General features: G+C 53.0%; 1 protein-coding gene across 5 annotated transcripts in view; it reads left to right on the forward strand.

The window, feature by feature from the left end:
- Positions 1-24,785, forward strand: part of SLIT3 (slit guidance ligand 3) — a 782,476-nt gene that overhangs the window by 665,657 nt on the left and 92,034 nt on the right. For all 5 annotated transcript variants that reach the window (XR_003549377.1, XM_027771828.1, XM_006148363.3 and 2 more), the window contains exons 13-15: positions 8,686-8,829; positions 10,117-10,280; positions 20,646-20,796. Coding sequence is in view for 4 of the 5 variants with exons in the window: in XM_027771828.1 (XP_027627629.1) it covers positions 8,686-8,829; positions 10,117-10,280; positions 20,646-20,796 (459 nt within the window). In the remaining variant the exon portion in view is untranslated. The remainder of the gene's footprint in view (positions 1-8,685; positions 8,830-10,116; positions 10,281-20,645; positions 20,797-24,785) is intronic.

Here is a 24,785-nt window from a genome sequence, read left to right on the forward strand (position 1 = left end):
CAATCCCTTCTCCTCCATTCTCCTCTCGGGATCTTGGGCACGCACGCACACGCGCCCGTCGAGGTGGAAGCTTTTAAACCTACTCCAGGAGGTCCGAAACCAAACCAGACTGTCCTCAAGCTGGAATAAGTTAAGACAACTCAGGCACCTGTTGTCGATTTTCCTGGAAGGCAGACAAGACCATTCAAGGCTCTTGGAGTTTGCCAAGCAACATGCAAATTACAGAGCAGTGAGCAAAAACTCACTCTACAGCTCACTCTCCCTCACCAGCTGTTTCACAGAACCCCTTACTACTGCTGCTAGTAATAGCAGCTAGCAGTGTTTGAATACTCCCTGTGCTCCGGAACCTGTGCTAAGCCATTTCATCTCATTTCATCTTTACAGCAATGCTAACAGCAAAGTGTTGTTGAATGACCCATTTTACAGATGGGGAAGCTGAGGGCTCCATAACTTGGTCATGTCTCAGCATTAAAAGATAGAACCAGGATTTGAATCTGGGTAGTCTGGCTCTAGAGTCCATGCCCTTGACCACAAGACATCCTTCCAGAGAGTTCCGCTTAACCCAGTCACAGGTGACCTGCAGACCAAGTTTTGTGATAAAGAGAACAGGAACTCCTCCCTGGCTCAAGCCAAGAAGGTGCTGCTAAACTGTCGGTTTTCTTCTCGTTAGGCCACAGTCCAAGTCACAGGCTGCTGCTCCATGAGCTTTCTGTTTGCCGTCATCTCGCCTACATTTGCCCTGAACCCTGAGAGGGCGTTGAGGAGCTGCTTGGTTTTAGAGCGTGGCTTAGGTGGGATGATGGGAATTCCCTCCGGCAGTGGAAGCAGACTAACGTGGTGACGCACCCTTGAGGGAGTTCGTTCCTCTCCTGTACCTGGCTCTTGGCGAGATCTAAATTGTGCCGTCATCCCGTACTTGGGCATTGAGTGAACAGTTCATGCCCTTAAGGGACTGCCTAGTAATCAAGTGGCAATCAGATAGAAAAATGAGCAGCCTATTAGCTACCGGGAGAGGGAAGGGAGAAACTGAGGCACAGCAGGCGAGGCCAGTCCATCCCCTGATAACTGGGAGAGGGCGTAGCTCTTCCTCTGCCTCACAGACTCTCAGCTCCTCCGATTCCCTTGGGTAAGCCCAGCTGCTTGCGTGCCGTTCCTAGGGCCCTTCTCTGTCTCTGCAGTAGAACAAGGTCTTGTTTTCAGACAGGCCACCTGACAGCGTGGCTGCATGCGCAGTTTCCCTCGCATCAGAAATCACCATGACAACCCCACCACCCCGACAAGCAATGCAGTCATTATCAGGAGAGGAGAGAGGAGTCAGCTTCGCCCTTAGTTGGGACTTGAAGGCTCCTATTTCTTCTCGTGATTGTTTAGCCTGACGGGGCCCAGAGGACCCATTCACATGCACAGGGAAGATTCTGGGCAGAGTCAGAGCTCCTCAGTATCAGGGCTCCAGGCGTCACTAAGTTCCTCCTATGTCTGGCCTCAGAAGGATGCTGAGGATCAAAATAAATCCTCCATATTTCATAGGGGAAGGATGAGAGCATACTGCGCTAAGGCCAGAACGTGGTCCTTATTGCAATTAACAGATAAAAAATTCAGGATTACAGAGGGTTACGGCAAGAGAAATTTTGTGAGAAGAGAGGAAAGGGAAGCATACTAACGAGGGGGGTGACGCTAGACCGTGCAGCTCCGTCAGGGTCCGGAGCAGCCCCCCGAGGCATCCTCGCTTACAGTTTATACCCGTGTGTGATGGCGGGAACCACTTCCAAGGACATACAGACAGACCCTCCCACACACTTCTATGTTCTATAAGAAAGCCTTTATAAGTCATCCTTTAGAAAATTTTTCTTCCCAGCATCAGCATCCAAGAGTTTATGAAACAGAGGCTCCCCAGGCTTGTTTTAGAAAAAGGAAGTCCCTGAAGCATCTCTCTTGACAGGAGCCCGGCCCACTCTTCCTCTCTGTGGTCTTTCCTGGAAGAGTTTCCCCAGTTCTCCTGGAAAGGGCCCCTACACTTTTCTTGGAACCAGCTTTCTGAGAAGACCTTCACTCCGGCTGGGAATGTGCTCTTGAAGTCTGCAGACGAACAGCATCTAAGCGGGAGCGGTAACATAACCAGTGTCTTCCACAGACCCATGGGCAGGTGTGGAGAATATAAATATTTCCCGAATGTTCGCCCTGGGCCTCTGAATCAACATGTGAGTCGCTGGAGTTGCCAAGGTGATTTTAATGCAATTTATCATTCAACCTGACTCCAGATGTTTGTGTTTTTCAAACCCTGCAGCAAAGGCCAGTGGACCCCAGGGGAACCTTCCCTGAGGAGTGGTTGTGAGCAAGGGCTGTAGCTGACAGCGGGCCATGGTGGCGTCTGCCCCACCGGCCTTCTGAGGGAGGCTGCGGTCAGTGGCTCCATTTACAGATGAGAATGGACCTCGCTTTGCTCTCGTGGTCCGTCTCCCCTGCTACCTGGACCCTGAGTGAATGACGCTCCAACCCTCTACTGTGATGGTAGCACCAGGGCCCGTTCTGGACTGGCCAGTCCCGGTCTCTTAGCAAGAGGACTTGGGTCACAAGAGCACCCTGGGCCTAGACTCAGGCGTCTCATTATGTTCCCCCTCAAGCTCCAGCTTTGTGACTCCCAAGGCTTCTGTTTCCTGCCTTGCTTTTCTTGAAGGCAGCAGCTCCTGGAAAGGATTCTCTCCCAGCACCGTTCTGTTGATTAGTCAACGGCTGAGTGCTAATACCTCTTGACGTGGAACATATGTGGAAGCCGAAAGCACTCCGACAGGGGGGGTGGGGGCGGCAGAGTGCCTCTCAGAGCTAACATTTGGAAATAAATTTAGAAGGTGATGCACACGTACTCCCACTCTCGAATCTGACACTCTCTTTAATTTCCTCTGACGGGAGCACGGCTCTTTTTGTTTTGTTTTATTGTAAAATCATTACTAAGTTGATGGAAGTGGCTACAAAGATCGCGCTTCCACCTCCTCCCATAAGCATTAGGTGACTCCCACAGTTCCTTAGTGAGAAGGGGCTGCGTACGAGGGTAGCGTAATGATTGGGAGTGAAGGCTTTGGACTAAGAAAGCATGGATCCGAATATTAACCTGCACTTATTGATGGTGGAAGGTGGTCAAAGTTATTTGAGCGCTGTGAGCGTCAGACAGGTCGTCTGTCAAGTGGAGATAGCATTCACCTCCTGGACTGTAGGGGTTTCAGTGAGCTCATCTTTGTAAGGTGCCGGTGAGTGTCTGACCCCCTGAAGGGCTCAGCACGTTACCTGTTAGGTCAGGCCCCGCCCTTCACCTGATCTGACCATCTCATCTCCTCTTCTCTTTGTATTTGTACAACCACTAAGTTTCCTTTAAGAGTGGGTCTGGAAGCAGTTGGCCCCCCAAAAGTTAGATCTACCTCTGGGGAAATATTTTTTGGATACCATATGGTTCCGACCACCCAACTCACTGGATGCGATGGCAGATCCGGCTGAGGTCTGGTCGGGACGTCCGAGTTTTTAGTTTGAGTGCCAGGCACGAGTACCCGTGAATGAGGCAGGGCAAACATCCATGAGGTTTGCCGTTGTCTCTGCTTCATGGCTGTTCCCTGGTCCACCCAAAGTACAGATCCAATTCAGGGTGACGGCAGCACAGAGCCAAGCATCCAAGTTCCCACGCTGGTATTTAACCACCGACCCTAAAGGGGGGAACCCTGCTCTGTGCAGGTGCGTCCGCTCAGTGAAGCACCTGCCACCCGTGCTGATGACCTCAGGCCAACGCTCCCTCCTAAGAGCTTCTGATACCTCTGCTCTCCCAAGAGGCAAGCAGGGTCTTCCAGATCAAACCAGACCTTTGTTTACCTCAAGTGTGGCCAAGTACATTCAAAGCTAGACAGAATAGCCACTGCCCAGATATTAGGAAGACAGAAAAGACAAGAGGGCTTTTACATGGTGGACAAGAGAAGCACCTCGGAGTCACACAGGCTGGAGCTGCCCTTGCTGCCAGGGGCCATGACCAAGCCCATCACCATTTTGACCCTCAGTTTCCTTTCGGGAAGAATTGAAGACACTCATAGCGCTTCCGCAAGGGTTAATGAGACAATGCACAGGACATGTGGTGGGGGCTGCACACAGGGATGTGGGCTCTAGCGAAGACACTGCGCAATTCGTAGCATTGCTCTCGGTTGCGGCCCCACTGCTCCTCGGGGCCTGAGGCAGGACAGACCAGTCATCAGAGTCTGCACTCCAAAGGGGAGGCCTGTGTTCAAGACTTCTTACAAACCACTGAACCCATTTCTGATAGTCCTTTCCTCTCTTTTTGCTCCATTTCTCTCCAACTCTTGTCCCTGTATCAGATAACTCAGAGTCCTTGTCATGGAAGCCTGCCTGAGTCGCTGCTAACCTTCCTTCCAAAGGAGAGAGGGCAGAAGGACAGGCTGTTAGATCTTGCTGATGCCGAGGATCAGCGGCCGTCCTTGGCATCTGATTCTGGTTAAGCAGCTTACTGTTATCTCTCCCTGCACCCATGCATCTCGCCTGAGGGAGCCGAGCGCCCCGGGTGATGAGGAGCAACGGGAGACGCTGCCCTCTTGCGTTTCCTTTGACTCCATACTCACAAGCTCTGCGCCTCATACTGTCTTCGCCTGGTAATCCGAACAGCCCAGGTCGTTTCAGTGCCTTCCATTCTTGCAATGAGATCGCGGGGCGGTAGGAAACTGGCTAGACAGCTGAGAGGAGACAAGAGTTGCCAGGGTCGTTTCGGTGCTTTCCATTCTTGCAATGACATTCTTGCAATGAGATCGCGGGGCGGTAGGAAACTGGCTAGACAGCTGAGAGGAGACAAGAGTTGCCAGGGTGGCATTCAGGTTGGATACTCTTTCAAGGCAGATCAAAGCTGTGTCAACCCTTTCCCGATGGCCATCCTCCTTACCCAGTGCCCAGCACTCTCCAGAACCAAATTCTGCAGCTGAGCTCATGAACTCACAGTGGGGTCTCAAATCTAAATGTTTACTCAAGCAAGGAGGGTAAAGTAGACTCGTGAAGGGCGTGAATATAATAGGGAGAGTGAGGACTGTGGCCTACAGAGTGTGCGTCCTATTCAAAGGACTTGGCTGCCTCCAGTGTGCCCAGTTTTGCCAGACCTTCTGAATTTTTTTTCCCAGAAAAAATAAAATCCTTAGTGTGTGTGTAGGTGTGGAATTTTCAGGGAGGGTTGAATGAGCAGATTAGCATGTGGCATGTGACAATATACTGCAAGACAGCTTCTACCCTCAGGCCGTCAGCGAGGCCCCTCTGACATGTTCTCTTTACCTAGTCGGATTGACTCATCCTCCCAAGAGGGTATCCACAGTAGACCCTAAACATCAAGGTTTGGAGCAAATAATTTACCACATACTTATTTTTTTTTTAAACCGAAAAAAAAAAAATGAGTATGTGACATATCCATTCCAAAGCCCTGGTTGCTTGGCTTTTCTTCCCGTTCATCTGAGCCATAGCATCCTCCTTCAAATGCCCCCCAAAATTGAGTGCCCTTGGCTCAAAATTTAATACACAAAATAGGAAATTCTTGGGGGAAGTGTTGCAAAGTGTGTAGACAGATGGGTGGGGTAGATAAGGCATGCGTAAGGAAGAAACTGAATCCTCCAGAGACCTAAATTATCATAATGGCTTCAGCATGCTACGTGGAAACAAGCATGACCTTGAACAAGTCCATCAAACAGCCTCAGTTTCCTCACGTGTCACTTGTGAGGCTGGCTCTACCCATCTGCCCAGGTTATTGTGAGATGATCAGGATGTCGGGAAAGCACTTTGGAAAACAGGAATTATTCTAGCAACGTGAGCTTTTTTCCATTGCAAGGCAGGAGGACATCTGTGTGAACCCTTGGGACCCTGCCATTATTAGCCAGATTAAACAGGCAGTTCTTCTTCCACTTGTCACTGCTGCAGCTGCCTGCCTGCACGCGGGGCACACGGGGGCCTGCAGGGAGGGTGGGCCCCAGCAAGGAAGAAGTGGCACAGATGATGGAGCACCATGGCGGGCTCCCCCCATTGCAACTGCATTCCCCCTGGATCCTGGTATCCAGTCTCCCAAGGCAAGCCAGCCTGTTAGGAGTCTCACAGGTCATTCCCCAACAGGGAAGCTCTTAGCCAGCCTTGACAGTAAGAATCTTAAAAATTCAAGGGTTTTGCTGGTTTGTTCAGATCCCCTCTCCCCCCTACTTTCATTCACAAGAGAATGAGATGATTTTACACCAGTTTCAAGGGCACAGCTACTCAGTCTACAATGGCAAATGAAATTCTAAGCACCCAAATCTATAGACTTACCTTTGTAGTCCTGCCCTGGAAAACTCTCCAATCACCTACATGGTGTCCTCTGTGCTGGACCAGAGTTTTAGCTGAAAGGCAGCATCTTATGATGTGTGTTGTGGGAGAGGGGAAGAGTAGAATTTGGCATGGGAGGATCTGGAAGGCTGAAAATCCCACAGAATGGGTCCCTTGTGGCTAGGAAGGCAGACCCTGGTGAGGTTGGTGCTGCTATAGAGAAGCGAGGCCTGCTCTGGGCCAGCCTAGTAGTTAAATGAGCCAGATCCCACATAGCTGACCACAGTTCAAATACTTGCCCTGGTGGCTCAAAAAAAACATGCTATGTGTGCATACCCAACATCCCAAAAGCAGGGAGAAAGGGAGAAGAATTGTGGCATGACTGTACCCCCTTGAGAAGTCCTTTCTCCATCCCTCTCTCCATCTTGATCTCCTTCTGGTGAGCACATGCACCCTCTATGAATTTCAAGAAAGAAAGAAAAGAAAGGACTGAGAGAAACCCCGGAAGTTGCATATGGAGCTGGACATACATCTTACTAAAGAATAAGCACCAAAAGTAAAGGGAGGAATAAAATAGATGTCATCTGTGACATTGTAGAACTTACAACCTTGGGGACCAACAGTTGGCATAATGGCTATGACACTGGACTCCCATGTAGTTGACCATGGTTCAAGTCCTGGGCCTCGTGGCTTAGACTCACTCTGGGCACATGTGCATATATGCCCAAGATCCCGAGAGGAGAATGGAGGAGAAGGGATTGTGGCAAGGCCACCCCCCCCCCCCCCCCCCGGGCGGTTTTTCCCCTTCTCGTTCTTCTTCGATGATTTCTCACTTTCTGTCTCTCTCTCTTTCTTTCTGGTGAGCACGCTCGCCATATGGAAAAAAAACTCTCAAAAAAAAAAAAAAAGAACTTTTAGTCTTGTACTGTAGGCAGGTAATAATTGAAAAGATAGACGTCCTATAATCCCAAATTGAAATGCATCAAAGCAGGAAATAAACATCTGTGAGAGACAGTCACGGTGGACAGCTCACAGGTCCTGCTGTAGACCAGGTGCTCAGGGCAGGGCACTGGGAGGAACTGATATTTGAGCTAAGACATTGGGAGAAAAGAAGCCAACCTTGATGAAGAGTGTGAAGACTGTGCTCAGAGGACCTGGGCACATGTGTTTATGTGGGTTTAGGGAACAAAACATGGGCTATTTGGCTAGGGGAACCAAAGGGCAGTAAGTGGGGTTAGGGTTAGTACAATGAGGTTAGGGAAAGGGGCAGAGGTCAGATCACACAGGGCTCCATGAGGGGGGCGGTGTGTGTTTGTGTGTGTGTGTGTGATAACAAATCCAGATGTGTGTGCACACATGACCACACATGGATGCCTTTATTTCTGGGAGGAGAACCTGTAACTTCCTTCAAATTCCCAATATCAGTGCTCCAAAAGAACTCTAAGTGATTTTCTAAGTTAAAATTGCCCTTAGCCAATTGACTAAAACTTTAAACCAATTATGCTGGGACCAGTCCATGGTGTAGTGGTTAAAGAGTCTGTATCCCACATGGCCAACTATGCAATTCAAGACCTGGACCCTGCAACTTGAAAAACACATTGGCCACATGTGCACGCATGCCCAAAATCCTAAAAGGAGGGGGAAATGAAAGAGAAGGAATTGTGGTATGACCATTCCCTGTAGGGGGTGCTTTCTCACTTTCCTTCTCTCTCTCTCTCCAGCCAGTGCACACATCCTCTTGCAAAATTTTTTAAAAATTATGCTAGGGAGCCCCATGTCCTGGTGGTTAAGGGGACTGGATCCTATGTGGCTGACCAAATAGCTCAAGTCCTGGTCCCGGCACGTTGAGAAACATGCTGAGCATGTGTGTGTGCATGCATGCCCCAGATCCCAACCCAATGGAGAACGGAGAAGGGATTGTGGCATGACCACGCCCAATTCCCACTGGGAGGAACTTTCTCCCTCTCTGTTTTCTGTCTCTCTCGCAAACACATGTACCCTCTGGCAAATTAAAACATACACACGTAATTATGCCAGGTGATTATGTTTTCTTTCTAATTCCTGGAAGTTCTGAATTCTAAAGCAAAAACTGAAGCACATGCAGTGCCCCTTCAGGTCTTCCTCCAAGGTTGTGCAAGGGAAGGCTCCAGGTGACAGCAGCATGTGGCACAGTACCCATGGCAACGGGTGTACAAAGGCCCAGATGTGTTGGGATTTTCAGTGGCCACAGGGATGGTAGGCCCTGTGTGTGCAGGAGGAGCTCCTGGCTGCACGGACAGGCACAGAGGGTCCGCTGCCCACCCTGCAGGTGCAGCCTTTGCCTCCTGATAGTGACCAGGATGAGTGAGTCACCCACCCCTCTTCTGCCTGCAGCCTCCTCAATGCCAACAAGATCAACTGCCTGCGGGTGAACACCTTCCAGGACCTGCAGAGCCTCACCCTGCTGTCCCTGTATGACAACAAGCTGCAGACCATCAGCAAAGGGCTCTTCACTCCTCTGCAGTCCATCCAGACCCTGTGAGTACGCCACTTCGAGTCCCAGCGGGTGCCCAGGCAGCCGGGGGAACAAAATGCTCTGTCCCAGAGAATGCCCAAAATGAAGGCAAAATGAGCACATCCAGGAGGACCGCGAGAGCCTGCAGTGAGACTGGGATAATGAAGATGGCCAGTGCCTGCCTGTGATGAGCACAGACGCGGTGCTCGAGGCTGTGCTGTGTGCTCCCCTGACTTTAAAGCTCTCTGCCACCTAAAACCCTAGGAAATAGGAGCTGTGCTTCTGTGAGAAAAGCAAGGTGCAGAGAGGCTCAGTAACTCCCTCAAGGTCACACAGCTAATAAGAGTCAGGATTTGAATCCAGCTAGATGGGCTCCTGAGTTTGACTCACAACCACTATGGACACTGTACCCTGACAGTGTACCCTGGACACTCCATCCCTGGACTAACCCTCCTGCCCGCCAGCAGCTGCCCTTCACCCTACAAAACCAATCCTCTGGGCAGGCACCCTTACCTGCGTTTCGCTTCCTTCTTTGGGCAGTGTTTTCTCATTTCCAAGTACTGCAAATATTCATAAACTATTTCAGTTAAACAGAGGACATCAATCCTTGGCTTTGATGGCCCCAGCCTCAGACTTAGACCCAAGCTCCAGCCCAGGCTCCATCCTCGGGTCTGTGAGGAGCCTGGGGGCTTCTGAGACCTCATAAGTCATCTGGCACATCTTGCCCCTGTATGCAGAGACAGGAGTAAAAGCAGACATGGTTAGTGATGAGCCACGTGCCAAGCACCGGGCGCAGTGCTTGGCAGAGTTTTCCTTACTGAGCCAGGAGAAGCAAGGCCCGTAGTGCTCTCACGGTGGCAACGGTAATTACAGTACCCGCTCCTGTACCTGGAATACCCACCACTTGCCAGTCGCCATGCTGCTTCATGTGCCTGGTATCTCGGGGTTGGAGAACTGAGATGCAGTCTACCCTCCGTGTAAACAATAAGCCTGTCGTTTGCTTTGCCCATCAGAATTGGCATGGGAGAGAGCAGAGGCTGCCGGTAGTGGTCCTGCCCCAAATGAGGAGAGTTAGGAGACCAAGTCCCCAGACCAGATGCCAGCTGGGTCTGTGACCATCTTACCGACAGCAGGCCGCAGGTGCCCTCTTCGAGTCCTATCTGAATGCAGTGCCTCCCCCGCCCCTCCCCAGGCCTGCTGGGGCAGCAAGGGAGGGAGCCTTGCCCTGGACTGCCAAGGCCAGAGCCAGGTAGGGTGGTGGTGGAGCGAGGCACCCCGATCACTCCTGATTAACTCCATCCCTCTCACAGCCACTTAGCCCAAAACCCATTTGTGTGTGACTGCCACTTGAAGTGGCTGGCCGACTACCTCCAGGACAACCCCATCGAGACGAGTGGGGCCCGCTGCAGCAGCCCTCGCCGCCTGGCCAACAAGCGCATCAGCCAGATCAAGAGCAAGAAGTTCCGCTGCTCAGGTAATCAGGCTACGGGCTGGGCCCCACTTTCCGACTGGAGCGCAGCAGCCCCAGAGGCCAGTAATCCAATCTGGAGGACAGCGAGCTCAGTAAAGGCTCCTGGGGAGCATCTTTGCAAATTAAATTGGGGAAATTCAGTTAGGCCTGCAGAAAGCCAATTACCTTATGGATTTAAAATAAAACACACACATACAATGAAGGCATTGCGGGGCGGTGTTTTCTGGGGAGACGGAGCCCGGGTGGGTTCATCTCCAGAGCTAGGTAGCTGCTGGGGGTGGGGCAGTCTTTGCACGTGGCACCTCAGAGGGTAGGATTTGTCTCTTCTTTTCCAAAGTCTGCTCCCCGAATAGCAGATAGAAAACTGAACATGGGCCAGGCCATTCTGCAGGCAGCGCAGAATCTTGGGGAGACCTTGGCACAGCCCTTCACCCACAGTGCGTTAGGGTTTCAGAGACATTTCGTCAGCCAACTCCCGCACCCTGAGTGGCTGCATTCCCGCCCTGGAGAGAGCAGCAAAGAGTTTGCTTGGGAAGAAACAAAGTCTCAATCTCTGCACCCCCAGCTCTCTCTGTAGGGGTAGGTGGCAGGAGGATCTCAGCCTCTCTCGCAAGGAGCAGTAGCTCACCCTGACCACACAGCCAGACAGCCCGCAGTTTAAGCCACTGCTATCTGCATCCTTTTCTACTGGAAAAAACTTGCCAAGCCACACTGTGCTCCCAAAGGTGAGAAAGGGACAATGTGAGGTGCTGAGAGGGTGCGCACCATCCCACAGCCCGCTTGCATCAAGAACAGCTCTGCCCCCACCTCCCGCCTGAGGGTCTCACCGAGTGTGTTTTCCAGGAAGAAGGACCTTGTGGGGCCTCCTCAGGCGACACCAGCAGGCAGGCTTCTGCTTCCTGCACAAAGTTCTTGTGCTTTCACTCAGGCTCTTCAGTCTGTCTCTCAGAATGACCCTTTGGCTATTTTAGTTTACTTAACCAGAGCATATACTTCAGGGTCTTGGAAGTACCATGGGGACATCGTGGCGACGAGAAGCTGGTGCCAGTGCACCCTCCCCAGGGTAGTGGCGTCGGGTACAGGAGCAGCGTCACTACGAGTGCTGTGCGGGATGTTTCAGTTGGAGTGCTCCTAGCAGAGTCCCTTGAGATCAGGGGACATGTCCCCTTCTGCAACGGATGGTGCTGAGGGCTCAGAGCTGAAGGGGCATCCCAGCAAAACAGAGGAGGCAGGACCAGATCCCGTGTGTGGCTTGCTTCGAGACACCACGCAACAGCTAGGGCTGGGGAGTATCTGGGAAGGAGTTCAGCGGCTCGAACCTCTTCTTCCCCATCCTGGGGCCCTGCCTGCCCACCCCTCCCCAGAACCCTTCCATTAGGCTCCTTTCTGGGCCTGGCAACATCTTAGACAGGAAAATCTCCAGCCCAGTGTTGTCACCTGAGGAGCAGCCCCCTTTCGTAGGGCCTTCCCTCATGGCTATCACCAGCCTTATTTCCTGTCCCTATCCCCATCTGGCCAGAGCTGACTTAATAAGGTCTGCCACAGTGGAACCTGAGAGAGGGGTGGTAAGTCAGCCAGGGCAGGGTACTGTCTGCCAACCTCGACAGTCTCACAAGTGTCCTCCAATACCATAGACCCCAGATGGATGCCAGGGTCCTGGGGGGGCAGAGCTGGACGCAGTCAGCCCCGGGTGTATCCGGGAACTGGGACCTCCCAGGAACACAGTCCTGCAGCTGCCTAGGCATGGCTGTGCGCTGGGACTCAGGGTGGCAAGGTGGGAGTGGGGGGTACAGAAAGAATTTAAGTGGGGACGGGGAAACTAGAGTGGGCCTAGAACCTAGGTCTCCCCGGCCTGCCTACCTGCCGGCCCTTACATTTGCAGGATCCTGACTGCTTTTCCTGCGTGGGTAGGAGTGAGCGGGAAACAGAGGGGAAGGGTTCACAGACTGACTCTAAGTTACCTTTCTTTCTTGTTGTTGTTTTTTTGTTTCTTAATCTGTACTAAGCAGGAGTACCCCTGTAACGGTAGAGAAGTTCCGAGCTATAATGATCCTGACACAGAGCATTCGCTGTGCTTTATTCTATGTAGCAGCAGAGGACAGAGGTAGAGAGAGCTGCTGCTGAGTTTCAAAGGCCTTGGCTTTGAGAGACACCAGGGCCCAGACCTGCGTTGGCCTTGGGGGGATACAGAAATCAGAGATCTAAAGCTCTGCATTTCCAGGAATCTCTAGGAGAAAGAATGGGGGCAGGTGACACACACTGGGTTTGACAGATAATAACTCTGCATTTTACTTTCCCCTAAAAGCACCCCCATTGAAAAGACAGCTGATGTAATTAGGAGCCAATTTGAGGACTGCTCCTGCAAGGCGTAAAGCCCCTCCTTAAGCGGGGCGTCTGGTTTCTCAGCTGTCTTGTCTGCCTCTGGCCCTGCATCCGCCCACCCTGGGCTGCAAGATCAGGTCAGGGTGGATGCAACCGGCTGGGGTAATCTGTCCATCAGATTATATCCTCCTGAAAAGGCACCATCTGGCTGCCTGGGACCCCAGGCCGTCCCAGGGAGCCCTGGGCAGAGTTGCAGGCTATTTCTATCTTCCATCACGCCTCCCTCCTCCGTGAGAGAAGAAACTCCTGTCGTGTTGAGAGGTGCAGAGGGTAGTGGGGCCATGTGCCCACAAGAGCAAACAGCAGGACGTCTCTCAGAGGCTACAGAGTTTTCGAGTCTCAGAGATCAGCCCGTTCTAGAGAGGAAGAAACTGAGGACCACACAGCAGAGAAATCTGTGCTAAGGTGTAGGGTACTGTTATCAGGGCAGGATTTGAAACCAGGGCTTCTGACATAGTTTGAAGGTTCTTGGGCATTTATCCTCACTCTCTGCATTTTCTCTGAAGGAAATGAGAGTTTAAGGCTGGGGGCACGTGGTACATGGAAGGGAGGGGTTTTCCCTGCCCTGGCACTAAGGTCTTGATCAGAGCCCAAACCACAATCTCGGAACCAGAGTGTTCGCTAGGCCCTGCACGCCTGGGTGTCAAAGCAGCGTCCAGTCCAAGTGGCCGCTCCAGTTAGTGAGATAGGAGGGCCCAGAAGGCGGGAGCTCCCGGCCACAGCCGTGACAAGCTCTTCCTACTGAAAGACAGACAGCCATGCACTGTGGAGACCATCTTGCTGAGGAACTCAGTCCCAAAAACACATGTAGATAAAGCCAGGCAGGGGTCTTCAAGCCCCGGGCCCTGGCTCTGGTCTCTCCAAGGTGCACACATCTCCAGCCATGCCAGGTGAAAGGAAGTCCCAGTCAGCAAGTCCACGAAAACCCCCTGGCTCATCACAGAGAGGGGCCTGGGCATCTGGGACTCTTGGTGCTGGGCCCACCCCATTCATGCCCTGACTCCCAGCTGAGGAGGTCAGGAAATCAAGGACCCCAGAACCAGGAGTCTCCCCGAGGCCGATCAGTGCACCTCCTCTTCCCTTCTTTCTCTCATTCTGAGAGAGGCTTCTTGTCATGAGCGGCTGCCACCTCTCTCTACTCTGGCTGTAGGTTTCTCGATCCATGGGTTTCCCTGTCTCTGTCTCTGGCTGGAGAGAGGTATTTCTTTTGATACCGCACTGCTCTACTGTATCTTCAGATGCTCTGGAGGGAATGTCAGAGGGTTTCTGGGGTTTCTGCAACCATTGTTTCAGGGGAATCCCAATCCAGGGTCATCTCCCCAAGGGGTAGCTACCTGGCCAATGCGGAGAAGACCCCTGAACCACAGAATACCAAGACGAGCCTTATTCTAAAGCAGGGCAGCCCCTTCTAGACCCCCGACCTGTGGGTTGTCTGTTCCGGGAGGAGTGGCCTGTGATGGACCGCCCAGCAGGGGAGGTTGGCCTGCGCTGCGAAGCCACGGGTTAGCTGGGTCTTAAATGGTGTGGTCAAGTGGGGGTAGAGGCTCATTTCAGGCCTGTGACACCTGGGTGCTCTGCAGTTTCCTGGGGATGGATCCACTCTACCCTGACGCCCCTGCGTGCGGGTGCCGACCATCTTCCACCTGTTCCTGTCCCCTCCCACTGTGACTCCCCTGGGGCGGGGCACGGGGACAGCGGGGCTCCTGTCTTCGGAAGCGTTCCAGCAGAACCCCACTCCCGGTACTAATCACGCGCAGTGGGGGCCTGCGCCGGCTTCCGCTCCTCCACCTGCTTCCTCTGAGCGCTCCTGTCCTCTCTCTGACGCTGCTTCCTGACCTTGACTCTGACCGGTCACCGCGGGGCTTTCCTTTGTGCTTGATCTAACCATGTGGTGGAACGATGGAAACGGAACATGGTTCTGTCAAGCACCGCGGAAAGCACCGCGCTCTCCTGCAGCATGGCCCGCCACCGCCGCCACCGCCACCACCGCTGGACACCTCTCCTCTGCTCCGGAGCACCGCGGCCCACCACCCGCCAGACCCTCCTCTCCTGGTTTCAGCTCCCAAAGGGCAGGGGTGGGAGCCTTGAAGGATTCAGACACAGGGTGAAATAGGGATGGAGAAGCCCACTGGAGCCACACTGAGATCCATGTCCCGATCTGCCCAGAATGGAGTCGTCTTCCCCAGATCTAGTCTGGACGCCAGCTAAGGGAGGACGGCTAGTTTCACGTGCAGGAACCACTGCCATGTCTTCTCAGGGAACAAGTGTACCCCAGGCATGCACACATTGTTTCCAGGAAGTCCCAACCCAAGGTCACGTCCCCAAGGGGAGGTCATACTGCCGGCCGCCCCCGCATCCACCGCTGTTGTCGGTCTTCACTTCGTTCCAAATGGGCGTGAGTGAGAACAGGTGACGCCAGCAAGGGTCTGAGACATGGGATCTAATCCGAACCTGACCTGACCCCTACGCATGAGTACTCGGACCCTGACCTCCACGAGGCCTCCAGCCCAACCTGCTTTCTTGACCTTTAGAGCACAGTTAACACAGAGGTGCCTTGTCCTCCCCCCATGCACCTCGTTCTAACTCAGTGCCCGCAGGGGCTGTGCAGAGACCCGTGATCTGTGACCGCAGAGGGGCCTTGGCACCTCCTATTTTGCTCGTCTCCCAGTACGTCCTGGCTAGGTCCAGTGTCTCCAGACTGCGATGTCATTCCTGCACTGAAGTTTCATCTTATCCCTGGGTTAGAACTAGGAGCTGGGGCCGGGCTCCTGTCACGATGTCACTCATATCCCCTCTTTCTCACCCCCTGCCGCCCGCAGCCAGGCCCAACCTCTGCTGAGTAACAGGGAGTCCTCCTTCTCTCTCTTGTTTTTATTTTTTTTAACATTGAGTGTTTAGGCCACACGCTGAGCTGTTTCACCTTATTACATTTTCACAGCACGTTAAGTCCCATTTTATAGAGGCTGAGAGACATTAACTAGTTGGCTCAAGAACATCTCACTCCATGGGAACCAACAGTTAGCGTAAGGGCTATGTCGCTGGACTCCCACGTAGTCGACCGCGGTTTGCATCCCGGACCCGGTGGCTTAAAACTCACGCCGGGCGCGTGTGCGTGCGTGCCCAAGATCCCGAGAGGAGAATGGAGGAGAAAGGATTGCGGCGTGGCCATCCGCTCTGGGGGGGTGATTTCTCGCTTTCTGTCTCTATGTCTCTGTCTGTCTGGCGAGCGCACGCGCCCTATAGCGAAAACCTCTCCAAAAAAAAATAAATAAATCTCCAGAATGGATGTGCTGTAATTTCAGCCTTCCCAACTATGGCCAATCCCATTACCTAAAATTAGGACATTTTTTAAAATCTTGACTTGAATTAATAGGGAATTAAAAGTGTTTTAACCACTCCCTTTAAAGCTTACAGCTGTTATTAGAAATAGGGGCCAGCAGGTGGCATAGCAGTTAAGGTGTTGGACTCCCACATGGCTGACCATGATTCGAGTCCCAGACCCACTCGCTTGAAACTTAGGCCAGCCTGTGTGTGTGTGTGCCCAAAATCTTGAGAGGAGAATGAAGAAGGGATTGCAGCATGGCCACCCCACTTGGAGGTGGGGGTGGGGGTGTGATTTCTCACTCACTCGCTTTCTGGAGAGTGTATGTGCCTTACAGCAAAAAAAAGAAAAAAAAAACAATCTTAAAAGAAAAGAAATAACTTATATACAAGAACGAGAAAGCATTGTTCAAATGGCTCTTCCTCTCTGACGTGAAGGTGCCAAGATCCCACGTGGTATGGAGCAATTCCTTCTCCTTCCTTACAGAGGGGACTTCCTGGGCTCCTCAGCCCTGTCCCCACCACACCAGGGCCAGGCCTTTGGGCAGGAGTCCACGATGGTGCCCTTCCACCAGTTCCTCCCTGGTCCTACAGCAGGGGCTGTGACCAGACAACGCCAGCCACAGCATCCCCTCCCACGTCCAAGTGGACAGCTGCCCTGGCGTGGACTCCAGTGGGACTAGCTTCTTAGGACACCTCTCTGAGCACGGGTCACAGAGTCCTGGGAGGTGGCTTTCTAGCCGCTGGTGTCTGGCCCCAGCCTCGCCCGAGAGTGGATGACTGCGTGCCCAACACTGTTCTCTCAGTTCATTCATCACTTACAACCTTTGCTTGTCTGCATCACTTCCTTTCCTAGCTGACGAGCTCTGACAGGCCTTCATACACCTCCAATTCCTCTTTCTGCTCCTTTTCTTCTGCAATTCACCCCACTCATGTTAGGGATGTTGAGAGTAGAGAAAGAAAACTGAGCGCACAAGTTGGCAGGTCCACGCTGGTCAGATACTGATGAATTTATGACTTGTGATCAATAGCTTGGCTGCCCAGAGGATGATGGGAAATGCAGGCTGCTGCTGGCAGCAGGCATCTGGGTCCAGTGCTGGCCTCCAAACCCCCACCCAGCCAGGTCCATCCACACAATGGGCACTTTGGCTCCCTTCCTGCCCCCGCCCCGTGACCATCCAGATGTTGCATACGTCCCTCCTGGGAAGTGGCCACGGGGCAGGAATTTATAATAAAATTGCATTGCTGTGGATTTCTACCTTCTATCCCCCCACCCCCCCGTCTATTAAAGCTTGTCTGTGATCATGTACCAAGTGTCGTTGTTCTGAGCTGCCTGTGGGAGGGGAGTAGGGCTGCAGGGGCGGGGGCCCGCGCAATGCCAGGTGACATCAGCTCTTCCAAGGCTCCTTTCAGCTGGAGTTGAATTTTATGGCTCTTCCTCAAATCCTCCGATTTCTGTCTGAACTCACCCCAAAGAGAAGCAGCAGTGGCCTATTTCACTTGGTCCTCTCCTACTAAGTATTTCTGGCAGTGACAAATACGCATTGAGATTGAAATTGACTTTTAAAGCTCTGGAAAAGTTAAAAATACTTTGGGATAGTTATGAGCATGAGGCATAACAAACGGCTGTGAGAAACCCTGGGTCGTTTCGGTGGTGAAATATGAAGTGATGGAGGTGGCATTTCAGGCTGGCTCCGACTGGGGAGCGAACTTTTTCGGTTATGTACATACGCTGTTATTAACATTTCTGGTTCCCGCTCATATAAAATATCACACTCCGATCCCCTTGTTATTACAAACCAGGGCAATAACAAAAACAGCAGGGGGGAAAACGCTGGAAAGAACACATTAGTCCGTCGAATCTAATTGCAAAATCATTTCATTAAAATGGGTCAGCGGCTCCATTGCAGAGGTCCGCCAGTTATAATCTAACTATACTACTGAGAGTGATTCCTGCTAACTACAGACTGCTCTCACCTTGGTTAAAACGAAAACGCATTTACGAGGCGGCTGTCCCCAGCCACAGCCCAGCCGGTGCCCGTCTTCAGGCTCACTCGTGTTGAAGAGCAGACGGTGCTCCCTCCTGTCTTTCTGCCTTTGATCGGCAGTCAGGGTTCCTCCGCTGTGCAAGGATCCCACCATGGCCACGTTCTGAAGGGAAAATACACACGTGTGCAGAACACCTTTTCATGCCACCGTGGTGTGGCCACAGCAGCAGAGAACGAGAGGGTAGTTATCCAGCAGGGTTTGCGAAATAAAATTCGGCCAGGACTCAGCACACTGATGTGTCTGGGGGCCATGGTTCAGGCCGGTTATTCAGTGGGACAGACGCTGGCAAGCCAGGGCCCAGGAAGCTGCCGAATCACTATGGGGACACAAGCACGACTTGGCTCGCACAGCCTGGGGTGGGAGGTGAGAAAGGATGGGAGCAGGGAGGGGCAGGGATGGAAAGGAGAACTGGTCCGGACTTCCGGATCACTGTTTTAGGTAGTGGTGTCACTTCAGAGTCAGAGAGCCGTCCAGCTTGTTTCCGATGAGAAAATACCTCAGGGAGATAACACGAGGCGTGGGAAGCAAGAGGGCGGCTGATGTGTGCTTCCGGCCTCAGCACAGCCCACGGAGAGGACAGCCCCATGCCGTCCATTCCACCGAGTCTGACTACGATCATGCCTAGAGGGCCAGGATAAAGGTTTGGGAAGAAACACGTCTGCAGTGAAGCCTAGGGCTAGTCACAGGGACCCCGCAGCAGCCTCCCTGGGTCCGTACCTCTGTCACCACCTGAATGACCTGCTGGCCTGTTTTCTCGTCTATAAATTGAAGCTATCAGAACCTCCAGACTGTGGCAAGGATTAAACGGGATCACCCATTTGAAGTTCGAAGGTTAGTGCCAGGCTCCTGGCACATGCTCGGTGACCCGCCAGCCCTGATGTTTTAGCAGCCCCGACCTGCTGCGTCTTCTGCCAGGTTCTAGGAGAGACCGGTAGTCAAGTCACAGGCATCCGTTCAGGCCGCGGCCCTCCCCAGAGGCCCTCCGCCTTCTTGACCTCACTCTCATCTTCCCAACACCTCCTGTGAGATAGGGCAGCCGTCCGGTCCCCATCCTACATGTGGGGAGACTGAGGATGGTAAACGACTGAGCCTGGACCCACGCATGCCCGCACTGCTGAGACCCACGGACTGCCAGTGCCCGCAGTGCACTACGCAAAGCTGGTCACCGAGGTGACGCCTCAGCCGGCGGCACAGACAGTGCTTGCGTTCTCTGAAACCCTTCCAGAATACGCACGTCCAGGTCATGCGGGGGCTCACCGCGCGCCGCTTACATGTCACACGTGTAGACCTGCAATCATTTGCTCCCTCCCATGGTGCTAATAGAACGTGGAGGCTGAAAGAATGAAGCAGTGAAGACCTAACCCCGTCCACGAGCTCGCGTCTGATAGAACCAGAACGCCCCCAGTTACCCCCAGCATGATTCATGGTTTCCCAGAAGTCTTCCTGGGTGCAGGGGCGTTTCTGATCACTAACGGGGCTCCTCTGGGCATCTCAGGGACATTAGGCTGTCGGTCCTGCTATCATGGTGGTGCGACCTCAAGAGAAATTCGATTCTGGAAAACTAAATCTCAGCTCCAACTTTTGGCTCATCAGAGCAGGCCTCCCGCTGAGTTAAACAGATCTGCCTCTCAAGGTCAAAGCTGACCCTCGAATGCATCTTGCTTGTCTTCACATGGTCTTAAATTTGAATTCATTACTAGTATTTTCTAAATGCCTCGCTTCTCTGGGGGAGAGAAAAGAAACGTTTGAAAACCCTAAGCATTAAGGCCGAGGGCTCTGATTCCCCGGTCCCCAGCCCTCACTGCTGAGTTCCCTGTGTGAGGGCAGGAGTCAGTGGTCACTCGTCACGACACTGGCCCTTTTGACTCCCCTCATCCCCTGTGAGGCCCTGAGGCTGTCAGTTCTGTGACCCGCTCCCATCCTTATCCCCATTCTGTCTAGCCCCATCAAAGACCTGTCGAAATCTCTTCCCACTCAATTGTTGTGAACATTCCAATGGTCTATGGAGGGCAGGCGTCACAGAGTGGCCCCTAAGATTATAGGCTGAATTCGGAACCTACATGCATTTCTCTACAAACATCCGCAACTTTCATCAGCTTCTCCAAAAGGCCTGTGTGGGCCAGCAGGTGGCTTAGGGGTTAATACAGCCCCACAGTTCAAGTCACAGACCTCATAGCTTGAGAACATGCCAGGCACATGTGCATGTGAGCCCCAAATCCCAAGAGAATGGAGGCGATTGCAACATGGCCTCCCCCCAGGGGGTGCTTTCTCACTTTCCCTCTCTGTCTCAGTCTCTCTCTGGCAAACACACACGCTCTATAGGACAATTTTTTAAAAATTTAAAAAGAGAGAGAGAAAGGCCCAGGACCCACAGAAGCATAAGAGCCCACAGATCTTGAGCCTGGTTTTCCTGGGGATTGACAGTGACAAATGACCAAGACCAAAGGGAGAGCCATGAGGCTGGGAAGGCAGGGAGAGCCGCACGTAGGTGGCCAAATCACACAGGCAATGCCATCTGACAGTGACTCCCCTCGCACCCCCCAACTCATCCAGCCATCCTGTCTCCCGTCTGGGGCACTCAGGTGACACTGGCGCCCCCTCTTTGGCCCCGCCCAGGCTCCGAAGATTACCGCAGCAGGGTCAGCAGCGAGTGCTTCATGGACCTCGTGTGCCCCGAGAAGTGCCGCTGTGAGGGCACCATCGTGGACTGCTCCAACCAGAAGCTGGCCCGCATCCCCAGTCACCTCCCCGAATACGTCACCGACCTGTAAGTCCTACCCCAGCCTGAACTCCCTACTCCCGCCCCTCATACCCAGACACCTGGCAGTGGCCCAGCCAGGGCCATCTGGAGGTGACTCCCTTCTGGCTGTCCTCTATATCCCGGTCTGAGGGCAGGTACTTGGGCATTCCCCGTGGACAGCAAATAGAGACAGATAGTTCATTGGTTCAGTCAACAGATGCTTTCCAAACGTCACTGTGGGTCAGGCACGGTGCTGGGCCCGCTGGTTTCTAATGAACCAAGCAGATAGCCCGTCTAGGCATTATGGAGCTTACGGCATAGCCAGAAAGATGGGTGCTGAGTAAAAACTTGTAATAACGCAAGAAAATAACTAGAATGATTACATATATCTGAGCCTCCAGTCAGCTATGCTAATAAAGGGAACTGTTGGTTTATCCAAAGAAGAGGTAGAAAGTTAGAGTGAAGTGGAGTCATGGGCACAGCAGGCGGGGCTGACACCTCCTCCTCCAGTCTTCCCAGAGGGCAAGTTGCTTCTCACATCCGAGACAGTTCCTTGGCTGTAAACTGGGGCCATGCTGCCTACGGCGTAGGGTGGTTGGAAAGTTTAAGAGGATGCAGGCACGAGTCCATCTTAACTCCTGGCATGGCGTGAACCTTGGATGGATTTGGTGGTCTTTATTTTTCTTATTCTTTTTGGCTTCTCAAATCACCATAGGAGGCACAGCCCAGCTCTTCTTCCCGCCAGCTCTCCCTGAGCACACGGGAACGTTGGGTGTGGCGTTCCTCAACTGCCCCTGGAAGAGGCAGCAGTTAGGAAGGAGCTGAGTGGCTTAGAGGACTGGGAGCCGCTGGGGAACCTTCCTGGGGGATTTAAGTTGCCATTGGTACCCCACAAAAGGCACATCTTTGGCAATGGATTGGGCGCTGAAAAAAATGGATAGCCAGGCAAGAGTGCTCAGAAAGTCCGCCGACCCTGGACAAGGAGGGCTTTCTCTAAGAGGAAGAGGCTGACTTTTTCACCTCCAACCCCCTTTACCTCCGCCTGCACTCCCTGCCAGGCCTGTGGGAGGGACAGGGCAGGTGCCGAACACGGACTGCCAGTGCCCGCAGTGCACTACGCAAAGCTGGTCACCGAGGTGACGCCTCAGCCGGCGGCACAGACAGTGCTTGCGTTCTCTGAAACCCTTCCAGAATACGCACGTCCAGGTCATGCGGGGGCTCACCGCGCGCCGCTTACATGTCACACGTGTAGACCTGCAATCATTTGCTCCCTCCCATGGTGCTAATAGAACGTGGAGGCTGAAAGAATGAAGCAGTGAAGACCTAACCCCGTCCACGAGCTCGCGTCTGATAGAACCAGAACGCCCCCAGTTACCCCCAGCATGATTCATGGTTTCCCAGAAGTCTTCCTGGGTGCAGGGGCGTTTCTGATCACTAACGGGGCTCCTCTGGGCATCTCAGGGACATTAGGCTGTCGGTCCTGCTATCATGGTGGTGCGACCTCAAGAGAAATTCGATTCTGGAAAACTAAATCTCAGCTCCAACTTTTGGCTCATCAGAGCAGGCCTCCCGCTGAGTTAAACAGATCTGCCTCTCAAGGTCAAAGCTGACCCTCGAATGCATCTTGCTTGTCTTCACATGGTCTTAAATTTGAATTCATTACTAGTATTTTCTAAATGCCTCGCTTCTCTGGGGCAGAGAAAAGAAACGTTTGAAAACCCTAAGCATTAAGGCTGAAGGCTCTGGTGGTCACTCGTCACGACACTGGCCCTTTTGACTCCCCTCATCCCCTGTGAGGCCCTGAGGCTGTCAGTTCTGTGACCCGCTCCCATCCTTATCCCCATTCTGTCTAGCCCCATCAAAGACCTGTCGAAATCTCTTCCCACTCAATTGTTGTGAACATTCCAATGGTCTATGGAGGGCAGGCGTCACAGAGTGGCCCCTAAGATTATAGGCTGAATTCGGAACCTACATGCATTTCTCTACAAACATCCGCAACTTTCATCAGCTTCTCCAAAAGGCCTGTGTGGGCCAGCAGGTGGCTTAGGGGTTAATACAGCCCCACAGTTCAAGTCACAGACCTCATAGCTTGAGAACATGCCAGGCACATGTGCATGTGAGCCCCAAATCCCAAGAGAATGGAGGCGATTGCAACATGGCCTCCCCCCAGGGGGTGCTTTCTCACTTTCCCTCTCTGTCTCAGTCTCTCTCTGGCAAACACACACGCTCTATAGGACAATTTTTTAAAAATTTAAAAAGAGAGAGAGAAAGGCCCAGGACCCACAGAAGCATAAGAGCCCACAGATCTTGAGCCTGGTTTTCCTGGGGATTGACAGTGACAAATGACCAAGACCAAAGGGAGAGCCATGAGGCTGGGAAGGCAGGGAGAGCCGCACGTAGGTGGCCAAATCACACAGGCAATGCCATCTGACAGTGACTCCCCTCGCACCCCCCAACTCATCCAGCCATCCTGTCTCCCGTCTGGGGCACTCAGGTGACACTGGCGCCCCCTCTTTGGCCCCGCCCAGGCTCCGAAGATTACCGCAGCAGGGTCAGCAGCGAGTGCTTCATGGACCTCGTGTGCCCCGAGAAGTGCCGCTGTGAGGGCACCATCGTGGACTGCTCCAACCAGAAGCTGGCCCGCATCCCCAGTCACCTCCCCGAATACGTCACCGACCTGTAAGTCCTACCCCAGCCTGAACTCCCTACTCCCGCCCCTCATACCCAGACACCTGGCAGTGGCCCAGCCAGGGCCATCTGGAGGTGACTCCCTTCTGGCTGTCCTCTATATCCCGGTCTGAGGGCAGGTACTTGGGCATTCCCCGTGGACAGCAAATAGAGACAGATAGTTCATTGGTTCAGTCAACAGATGCTTTCCAAACGTCACTGTGGGTCAGGCACGGTGCTGGGCCCGCTGGTTTCTAATGAACCAAGCAGATAGCCCGTCTAGGCATTATGGAGCTTACGGCATAGCCAGAAAGATGGGTGCTGAGTAAAAACTTGTAATAACGCAAGAAAATAACTAGAATGATTACATATATCTGAGCCTCCAGTCAGCTATGCTAATAAAGGGAACTGTTGGTTTATCCAAAGAAGAGGTAGAAAGTTAGAGTGAAGTGGAGTCATGGGCACAGCAGGCGGGGCTGACACCTCCTCCTCCAGTCTTCCCAGAGGGCAAGTTGCTTCTCACATCCGAGACAGTTCCTTGGCTGTAAACTGGGGCCATGCTGCCTACGGCGTAGGGTGGTTGGAAAGTTTAAGAGGATGCAGGCACGAGTCCATCTTAACTCCTGGCATGGCGTGAACCTTGGATGGATTTGGTGGTCTTTATTTTTCTTATTCTTTTTGGCTTCTCAAATCACCATAGGAGGCACAGCCCAGCTCTTCTTCCCGCCAGCTCTCCCTGAGCACACGGGAACGTTGGGTGTGGCGTTCCTCAACTGCCCCTGGAAGAGGCAGCAGTTAGGAAGGAGCTGAGTGGCTTAGAGGACTGGGAGCCGCTGGGGAACCTTCCTGGGGGATTTAAGTTGCCATTGGTACCCCACAAAAGGCACATCTTTGGCAATGGATTGGGCGCTGAAAAAAATGGACAGCCAGGCAAGAGTGCTCAGAAAGTCCGCCGACCCTGGACAAGGAGGGCTTTCTCTAAGAGGAAGAGGCTGACTTTTTCACCTCCAACCCCCTTTACCTCCGCCTGCACTCCCTGCCAGGCCTGTGGGAGGGACAGGGCAGATGCCGAACGTGTCTGTGACTCTGTAGACCTTCCCTGAGAGTGCGGTCAGCCAAAGCCAGGGGTGGGGGCTAAGTGCGGGGCGGCTGAGGAGGTGCCCCTGCCACAGCAGACCCACCATCCCACCTTCTTCTTTTCTTTTTTTATGAGAGGTTTTTGCTATAGGGTGCGTGCGCTCACCAGACAGACAGAGAGAGACAGAGAGATAGAAAGCGAGAAATCACCCCCCAGAGGGGATGGCCACGCCGCAATCCCTTCTCCTCCATTCTCCTCTCCGGATCTTGGG

The sequence above is a fragment of the Tupaia chinensis genome, unplaced genomic scaffold, assembly GCF_000334495.1.
Source record: "Tupaia chinensis unplaced genomic scaffold, TupChi_1.0 Scaffold000234_1, whole genome shotgun sequence".
In the NCBI taxonomy this organism is placed as follows: domain Eukaryota; kingdom Metazoa; phylum Chordata; class Mammalia; order Scandentia; family Tupaiidae; genus Tupaia; species Tupaia belangeri.